This window comes from Sinocyclocheilus grahami, unplaced genomic scaffold, assembly GCF_001515645.1.
Source record: "Sinocyclocheilus grahami isolate Dianchi unplaced genomic scaffold, SAMN03320097.WGS_v1.1 scaffold61.1, whole genome shotgun sequence".
Taxonomy (NCBI): domain Eukaryota; kingdom Metazoa; phylum Chordata; class Actinopteri; order Cypriniformes; family Cyprinidae; genus Sinocyclocheilus; species Sinocyclocheilus grahami.
This window is the reverse complement of record NW_015505240.1, coordinates 3,581,071-3,590,714: the sequence shown is the minus strand read 5'-3', so window position 1 is coordinate 3,590,714 and position 9,644 is coordinate 3,581,071. Positions and strand designations below refer to the sequence as shown.

The 9,644-nt window shown below is 37.3% G+C and overlaps 1 protein-coding gene across 2 annotated transcripts; it reads left to right on the top strand.

Annotated features, from left to right (window-relative positions):
- Positions 1-1,871: 1,871 nt before the first annotated feature.
- On the top strand, positions 1,872-9,022 carry cenpt (centromere protein T). Of its 2 annotated transcripts, none has more exons than XM_016271286.1 (13): positions 1,872-2,098; positions 2,489-2,590; positions 2,680-2,821; positions 3,024-3,120; positions 3,193-3,335; positions 3,495-3,585; positions 4,412-4,560; positions 4,637-5,338; positions 6,240-6,560; positions 7,404-7,503; positions 7,585-7,731; positions 7,843-7,947; positions 8,664-9,022. In XM_016271286.1, exons 1-13 carry the CDS (start codon positions 2,012-2,014, stop codon positions 8,791-8,793), a joined length of 2,316 nt encoding a protein of 771 aa, XP_016126772.1. In that variant the 5' UTR covers positions 1,872-2,011; the 3' UTR covers positions 8,794-9,022. The 2 variants fall into 2 exon arrangements, with proteins under 2 accessions (XP_016126772.1, XP_016126773.1); XM_016271287.1 differs by having other exon boundaries at positions 2,024-2,112; positions 2,491-2,590.
- The last annotated feature ends 622 nt before the right edge of the window (positions 9,023-9,644 follow it).

Below are 9,644 nucleotides of genomic sequence, written 5' to 3'. Positions count from 1 at the left end.
GTGAATTTCTCTGTGATCATACATGCCTCGGTTTAAAGTCTGGATGTCCTGTACAGGGCTCATTCAAGCCTTTTCAGAGATATCAAATGTTTGGACGTTTGATCATAAACACTCATCTGCTTGGTCTGATGCATAGTGGTCACTACAGTGGACAGATATGTGGAAGCCATTTTAAACCATTTAAGACGTAGTAGCATCATGTCCCAACCACCAACTGGCGAACCCCCAAAGTAATGTCTACCATTCCATTTAATTGTTTTGTTTTGTTTTGAGATATTACATAATATATTTGAAAATGGGATGCACCATGTGCCTCAGGGATAAGTGTTAAATCCTTTTATTCTCAGAAAACCAGACAGCTACAAAAAATATTTTTCACCTAAATAGGATGTCAGAAATAGTTTTATCCAGATTTTAACAATATTTTTCTTATAAAAAAATGTTCTGTGACAGAAAATATATCAGTCCACCAAAGGGTATCATTCTGACTATGGGCCTATATATAGATTCTGCATTATTGTGTACGTTTCATTAAAATTATGATATAATTTACGCAGAAATACAGAAATATTCAATAGTCTTCAGATTTGATCATTTATTTCAATGCTTACAGCCTATATTTATTAGGTAATATAAAAGTGTAAGCATGTATACTGTATGAGTGCATGATTGCGTTCGAGTGTGTTTGTATTAGTGCTCACGTGTATGAATATTAATGAGTTGGAATATGAATATGAATTGGGAAACAAGTCAACAGGGAAAGAAATTATAGATCAATATTCCTATTACATATGAGATATTCTTATGAAAATGTTGGCAAGTTATTACTTTATCTTGGTTTGCCCCAAGAACACGTTAATATGCAAATTAGATGCAATGTATTATATATACACATTGTGTAGAATGGGAATACCAATTTAATATGGACATTTTACGCACACATTTCATAAAGTAAAATAGTACATCAAATCATTTGGTTATATATTTTATAACATAGTTGAGAATCATCTTTGAACAAAGTTTGGTTAAAAATAGCCTGAAACCTAAAAGCTGAAACCACTTACTTTTTTATTTTGTAACAAAAACGGATATGTAGCCTATTTTCATGTCTATTTATTTTTGTGTGTAACTTAGTCCTGGCGCCCTCTACAAAACGACATATAATAAAATACAAGGCATAGAATAAAATATGAATTTAATATTTTTATCTCCATTTGTTTCTTATGCTCCAACCAATGTAAGTTAATGACTGACATAAAAAATAAAACCACACAACTTTTTTTTCTGGTTCTCAGGAGGATGTGTGTGAATATATTTGCATTTGAAACCTTTACAATTTCCTCGTACAGGAAAAATCAAACCAGCATTCTGGTCAGCATGGACAATAAAAGTACAAATACACACTTCAGGACAATTTTTATCCAAAGCTTGAAAGCATTGTGTAGCTTTTAGAATCAAACGGGGTGTGGGTTACAGAAAAGTATGTATCTTATTTGTAATTTAATTTTGAGAATTTTTACATTAAATGTCCACGGTGTGATTATTTAGGTGCAAACTATTTATTATAACTACTGAAAGCAAAAGACTTGCGTTGTCACGTGGTTTAAGATACTTTTCTCAACGTTGGTCAGGAGCATTGAGTGGTATGTGCTCGATGAATAAAGCTTTTAAAATCATTTTTACAGATTACTGGTGCTGGTTTTCATTTGTATGTCAGGTTCGTTACATTATACTTCACAAATCGCTCTGAGATTTGAATGCAGCTCAGGTTTTCCGAGCCGAAGAGCGCCCTCTTGAGTGCTTTACCGTAAACTACACTGCCAATGAAAGCGATTGACAAAATCTCGCGAGATTCACTTGAACGAACGAGCGGGAGTTGTGAGACTTCCATTTTCAAACCCGAGACGAAAGAAGGGACGATGTTTTTCTTTGTTTACTTGAATTTTTATGTTGTTAAAGTTCTGTAGCTTTCGAGAATATTTCATTTTGTGATAAACTACGATAAGAAACGATGGATTCAACAGAAGACGACATATCTGCTCGGGTTTTGTTGAGGAGAGTTCTGCACACGGAGTTACCAAGGTCTCCTGTAACCTCTTCCACTTGAATAAAGTTAACAGTGAAGTTAAACTATATGTTTAAAAAGTGACTCAGCTTAATTTGAGATGTTTTGCTTGCTTTTAAGCGAATGGTTTATGCAAACTCGGATAAATACATACAAAAAACGGATAAATACAAAAATGGTATAAAGGGAAAGTTATATTATCAGTATACCAGTTGTAAACAGAAAGTTCTCAAGTCTGTATTTTTTATTCATTGTTACCTTTTAAAATGATTAACTAAAACCATCAGAGACACAACAATGCAAAACATCCATAGAGAGAGAGAATTTTAGAACTGATTTTCATCATTTCATCCCTGTAAACTTTGTGTATTGCTTTTATTTGTGTGTATAATATGTATTTAATATATATTTAAAATGTGTTCCAGTGCAACAAATGTACGGCGGAGCATGAGGCTGAAAAACACCCCTGGACTGGAGAGTCCTGGATCTGCCTTACGACACAGACTCAAGAAGAAGCTCCATGAGGTATGTGTGGTGTTTAAATAAACGATTTAATATGTTGCAAATGCATATTCTACATGATTACATTCCGAATACCTTTTTCTTTTGTTCAGAGTGCCTCCCTGTCACCCCTCCCTTCACCTAAACGGCCAAGGTCAATGGTGCCAAATACGAACCCTCCTGTGACGGTCCCGTCCCCAGTGTATGATGAGGACATGACCACTCGTGGTCTGCTCAGGGGGATCATTCAGATGGGTGAATAAGAACTCACTGCCAAGGTTTTAGGAATGAACTAATAAATGTCAAGAAACACATAGTTGTTCTTAACATTAAAGTTAAATAGTTAAAAATTCTTTAAAGAATTTGCATTAAATATTAGCACATTAACTTTACCAGCTCAAACATTCGCACAGGCAGTTGTCAAAAAAATGAAATGTTTCACCCATGTTTGTTTCAGAGACCGAAGCGTCACTGCTGATGTCTGGTCAGCCTGCACTTCAAGCATCAGAGCCGAATCCAGCCGAGGCCAGTGTGTCCAGCGCTGGAGAGAGAACGTCAGTACCTCTTCAATCACATATACTTGTAATCCTCTTCATGTTGTGCTCATGTGTCTGTGTTTTCCTCAGTGAAGGTCTGTCTGGAGTGGAGCTGTCTGATCTGACTCTGAACACTGAACCCCTGACGCATGTGGTCAGAGGACTGAGCCGCAGGAGACCACAGCGTGCCTTCAGTGCGTCAGCGTTCGAGAAACAGTTAGATCAACTGCCAGGTGCTTCACCCATTCTCACCTGTTATATGTGTTAGCAAGATTGTCTATGTTTGGAATTGAATACTGGCATTATACATATGAATTGGAATATTGGCACATAATTTGTCACATGTTCAAAAAGTAACTCGGTATCATATAACCCTTTTTCTATATTCTCAGAGGACGTCTCGCATGTCTCTCATAAAGGTGATATCTCTGAGGAGAAAGCGGATGCATCTCAAGATTTAGATTGGTCTTCTGGCTCAAAAAGGTAAATGCTTTGTCCATTATTTCCCAGTAGACCGGCCTAGTCACTAAAACTGGTATTGGAAAGTAAATATAATTACTAGCTTGTTAAATTTATTAGGAACTGCAGTATAATACATGGTAGGGTGGCACGATAATGGTTAAACTGATAATCACAATTATTTTGCTTAGAAATGATCAGTAAGCATGATTATTGTCATTAAATTTATTTTTGGATTTCATCAGAATTATTGCATTTTATATAAATACAAATAAAAAGAAAATGTCAACTCGCATGGTTTATTTGACCTCATTTAGGTTCTAGATATACTTATATAAAAACACACACTCTTTACATTTAAAGAACTTTCTCTCAAAAGCTAATCCAGCGAAATTCATAATATTGATTCTCACTTTTCCAAATGATGTTTAAACAACAGCGCAAGTGCATTTTTTCAGCACATCGGCAGTCATGATTGCAAACAGTATAGTCAAGGTTTATGTTTGGATTTGTTACAGTTCAGGTTTTCTTGCAGATTTAGTCACAGAAAGAAAACAGACTGGCTGTATTAAACTTTCATTTGAGAAAAATATCACAGTGGAGATGGCTGAACTCCAACTTACATGTTGGCAGGTGTTTTCAGATGATCAGTGCTGGGTTTGCACATGGTTGCCAGGTTGGGGAGATTAAGTAAAACACTGGGCTAAATGTATCCATTTTGGAAAAAGGTTGCAGACGAATATGCTTGAATAATGATTATAATACAATGTATCGTACTGTTAGAAGATGTAATGATTGATTGCACGATTGAGGCATTTTGTGTGATCCATTCAAATTTATTTTCTGGCAGTGGCCTGAACCTGACCTTGAAGACCCCATTTGTAGAGAAGCGCATTGAGAGGGTAGGGCTTCAGAGGAAGGTGTCCAATCGGAGGCTGCCATCTGTGGATGCATTTGATGAGGCCGTTCAGAGATGCTTGGAGCAGGGTCCCAACCAAGGTTTACATAAACTAAGTCTAAAATTTTGCATACGTCCTATTTTGTCTGTACCTGAAATGGTTTCTCTCTCCTTTAGATCACTCTTTATTTCAGGATGGAAAAACCCTAGAAGATTCTTCCTGGCAGAAGTTCACACTCTGCCTCAATGATGTCACAGAGCTTTACGTCCAGCCTAAAAAAGACGACACAGCGGGACCGTCTGCAGAGATGGAGAGGGATGCAGAGTACGAGAGAGAATATGAGCTTGAGAGAGCCAGTGAAATTCCCGACTCAGTACCTTTAATTCAAGAAGGAAAAGATCATGAGTTGGAATCACAGGATGATGATGAGGAAGATGTGGTGCCTTCATCCCAAGAGAATATGTTTTTGAGTCCAGAAGATGATATTGTACTTGCTCCAACGCAGGCAATGACAGAATCACTTCCTGAATCTCGTGATGTGGAGCTACAAGATCGAGAATTTGTGGAGGAAGTTGAGATTGGGAACGTTGTGGAAATTGAGGATCAGAAAGTTGTGGAAATTGAGGATGACAGCATTGAGGATGAGAATGTTGTGGAAGATGAGGTTGAGGAAGTTCAGGATGAGAATGTTGAGGAGATCGAGGATGAGGAGGTTGTTGAAGCTGAACATAGAACAGAGAACCCAGACACCTCACAGTATCTAGAGCGAATAACTCGTAGAGCTCACCGCTCAGAGGGAGGAGGCTCTGTCTTGGGAATTCCAGCTGCCACGAGAGTCACAAAGAGTTTTGGAGCTGGATTGAACCCCAGAGAGAAAGGTGAGGACTGCTTGAAGTGATAAAATCACAAAGTTCTTCACCAGTGACTAGGGCTGTCTTTCCCTTGCGGTAATTTTGAGTGGCTCAATAGTGTGATATGTGGTAATATCGACATATATATAAATATAAAATGTGTGTTGCGATGTAACAATGTCATATTCAGAAACCAATGAAAACGTAACTTAATAGAGTTTTGAAACAGGAGGTGAAGTAAACAGAAGAAAATACAAAAAAAAAAAGGTCCACATAACAGAACATAGACCTGACAATAAGATCGTTGGGCTATTAATTGTTAGCCTATATGTATAACAGTTAGTTCTGATCCTCGAATCTGATTGGACTTTCTGTGGATATTTCACCTGTGCATTGTGGACGGGCTGTTCATTCAAAGAGAGATGTAATGAAACAAGCTGTTAAAATCATTTTAACTTTGAGCGCCACTTTAGAAGGCTCAGCTGACCAGCAATGCGTCGATGCTAAGATAGAGGTTTCACTTTCCTTGGACATGACAACCTTTTTTCACGAATATGACTCCGGCTGAAGGATAGACGCAGGTAATCGTACGCGCTCAGTCGATCTCTCTCTCATTCATTCACTGTCTGTTTAGGCTTAAGTGCACATTTACGGAGCCTCTGTACAAATCAGCATAGTACACATTGTTATCATTACTAACTTATTTAATATTCGGTACACATGTACGAAGTGTAAAACAAGAAGGGCATAACCTTATGGAAAAAGAAAACGCAAATATCGCGGTTCTTGCATTCTTCTGCAGTTGGCTTGTCAATAGACAAGAGAGGTATTATGATATTGCGGTTATCGCGACCCTACCAGTGACAACTGAAATTAATGGATAATTCAGTTTGTGTGTAGGCTAAAAACGTAATGTGTTTTTCTTCAGATCTTTTGGATTTTATAGATGGGAACAGAGACTTACAGGACTTTTCAGATGAAGAAAGAGAACCACCGGGCAGCCCTGAGTTTCCTCAGCTCCACCCTGCAGCAGAGCTCAGCACACCAGAGCAGAGGTCACAGCAACATGAGGCTAGTCTGGCTGAGGAAGATGTGCCAGAGTTTGAAGAAGATGATGACGCTCCAGAAGAACTAAACCAATCAGAGGAGGAGGAGGAGCTGATGGACTCTGGGTCAGCCAGTCAGAGCCCTGAACTTGCACAGGAAGAGGAGGAGGAAGAGGACGATGATGACGACGCTCTTAGTGCAGGTGACTCCCACTTTCACATCCAGTTGATCTTAGTGAATCAGTGCATTTGAATGAATCATTTCAATAAACTGGTTTACCAACATCCAGTTTTACGTAGTGAATCCGTTCATTTAATGGACTGGTTCAACAACACCTAAATCTTTTAGTATGAACGTTCATGATAGTATGAAAGTTGGGACGCAGGGTCAGTTAATTTGAGTGAATCATTTCAATGAACTGGTTTAACAACATCCAGTTATACGTAGTGAATCAGTTCATTTAAGTGAATCATTTAATGGACTGGTTCAACAACACCTAAATCTTTTTAGCAAGTCAGTTAATTTGAGTGAATCACTTCAATGAACTGGTTCAGCAATATCCGATTCATTTTAACAAATCAATTCATTTGAATTGTTCATTTCAATGAACTAGTACAGCAGTGGTGAACTCCGGCCCTGCAGAGTTCACCTCCAACCCTAATTAAAACTCACCTGCCTGTAGCTTCCTAGTAACCCTTCAGACCTTGATTAGCTTGTTCAGGTGTGTTTGATTAGGGTTGAAGCAAAACTCTGCAGGGCTGCGGCTCTCCAGGACCGACGTTCGCCACCCCTGAACTAGTATAACAACCAATACATTAAAAATGTGCACAAATTTCTTTGTACTAAAATAATTAAATTCTTCATTATCATTACTTATGATAAATATTTATTTATTGTTAAATGTATTACAATCTTTTGAGTAGGGATGCACCATCGTGCATCCCTACTTTTGAGTGAATGATTTGTAAGTCAGTTTTACCTAATTATTATAACTAGGATAACTTGCATTTACTTAAGCGTTAAGTGCTTTTTTCTTTTATTTCAGAACTGTCCGTGAAAACTCCTGCGTTTGTAAGACAGAAGAGAGTTTTCACAAGTTCTATTGAGCAGGCTATGCCAACAGCCCTTAAAGAAGTGAATGCTGGGTAATTTACCATTAACATTCCTTTTCCCGATGTCCATGTTACAGTGTCTTTTAATGCAAATCTAAAACCCATTTATCTCAGTCCTGCCCCTCAGGTTGCCAAACGAGCCCCCAGACAGAAGCGTCAGACAGGGGTTGATGTTCTTCCCAAGAGTTACGTCATGAGTATGTTCAAGCACTTCGCCAAAACCAGGGTGGCCAGTGACATCTACCCTGCCATTAATGAAATGTAAGCATTTAGGGAACAATTATTTTCCCTATTGCAGCATGAATATTTGAAGTTACATCTCCTCCAATGTTTGTGTGTGTTTTTTTTAAATTTAGTTTTTAATCCTCTTAGTCTTAAGAAGTACTTTGAACGGCTTGCAGATGATCTGGAAGCGTACTCTACTCACGCCAAACGTAAAACTATTGAGGTTGAAGATTTTGAGCTCCTCATGAGAAGGTAAGTATTAAAGGAATAGCCATCCAAGATGTAGATGAGTTTGTTTGTTCATCAGAACAGATTTGGAGAAATGGAGCATCACATCACTTGCTCACCAATGGATGCTCTGCAGTGAATGGGTGCCGTCAGAATGAGAGTCCAAACAGCTGATAAAAACATCACAATAATCAACACCCAACTCCAGTCCATCAGTTAATGTCTTGTGAAGTGAAAATCTGTGTGTTTGTAAGAAACAAATCCATCATTAGGACGTTTTTAAGGTTAAACTGTCACTTCTGGCCAAAATATGAGTCCATAATAACACCCCATCCCCATTTGTCCTCTCACAACAAAATTCACAGACATACTTGTTTAGAACTGTTAATTTGCACATTTCTCTCCTGATTCCGACTAGATAACTTTTTTACTGGAGAAACAATATTATGGATTGACTCATTTTTTTAGACGTGAGCAATGGTTTGAAGTTAAAAATGTCTTGATGTTTCTTAAAAACACGCAGCTTTTCGCTTCACAAGATGTTAATTGATGGGCTGGAGTGGTGTGGATTACTTGTAGATTATTGTGGTGTTTTAATCAGCTGTTTGGACTCTCATACTGACGGCACCCATTCACTGTGAGTCATTCACTATTCCTTTAAGATGGATGGAGTTATATTACTTGTTTTTATGTCAAATTGTTTATCATGCTCAAGTACTTGTTTCTCTTGTTTTTCTCAGGCAGGGCTTTGTGACAGACAGCACGCCTGTCAATATACTGATAGAGAAATATCTTCCGCTGGAGTATCGGAAACTTCTCATCCCGGTGGCCACTAGTGGAAACAAAGTCATCCCAAAACAAAGAAGGTGAACATGCAGATGTGACGGCCATCTTTAATCACTGGAGAAGGCGGCTTCGCATATCTGCATGTGTTCTTGTAAATTTGTTCATATGTTCAAAACAATAAATGCCTTGATTTGTAAATAAGGATTTGTGTAATATATATCTGCTATTTGTTGCAGCACCATTAAGAAAATAAGCTTTCAGTTCTTTGTATGTTTTAGCAATTTATGTATATTTTCCAAAACAAAAATTAAAAAACCACATGAAATTTACAGTCCCTGTCTTATTGTGTATGATTCATCTGCAAACAATATTCCAAAGACAACTTGTTTTTCATAAGCTTTTCTTTAAATAATTATCCTCAGAAATATTTGTCCCAATATATAAACCTCAAATATAAGTCCTCTGATTCTGTGTTGGAAATTATTTGAAATATGCTTGTTTGGAATAGAATACTGGAATATAGGGTATTCCATGCATACAGTTTGGAATATACCGTGCATGTATATTCCATAAAAATAATATTAAGCAGGGATGTGAGTTTTACATATACAGACTTTCACTGCACAAGCTATCTTTAATGTCTCTGGGTTTTTCGTCAAAATAGCGCCATGATTTTAAATGAAGACATCCATAAATACTTAAAGAAAATGATTAAATATTTATTTTTATTTTACAGTGCAATAGTAATATATTTCTGTATTGATTAGACATTTGATAAAATATTTTTTAATTACTATAATAGTAGTAATAATAATAATTCTAAATTCATGTTGAATGGGAAAAAGATAATTTAATATGCAAAATATGCAATCTAGAAACGTGTTTGCATGATGTGTCCACTAGGTGGCAGTCACACTCCATCACAGGTGTTTAAT

Coding starts and splice junctions, on each gene's coding strand:
- cenpt (XM_016271286.1), top strand. CDS start 2,012: ATGGATTCAACAGAAGACGACATATCTGCTCGGGTTTTGTTGAGGAGA. Junction 3,121..3,192: donor TCCAGCGCTGGAGAGAGAAC/GTCAGTACCTCT, acceptor TGTTTTCCTCAG/TGAAGGTCTGTCTGGAGTGG. Junction 6,561..7,403: donor TGACGACGCTCTTAGTGCAG/GTGACTCCCACT, acceptor CTTTTATTTCAG/AACTGTCCGTGAAAACTCCT.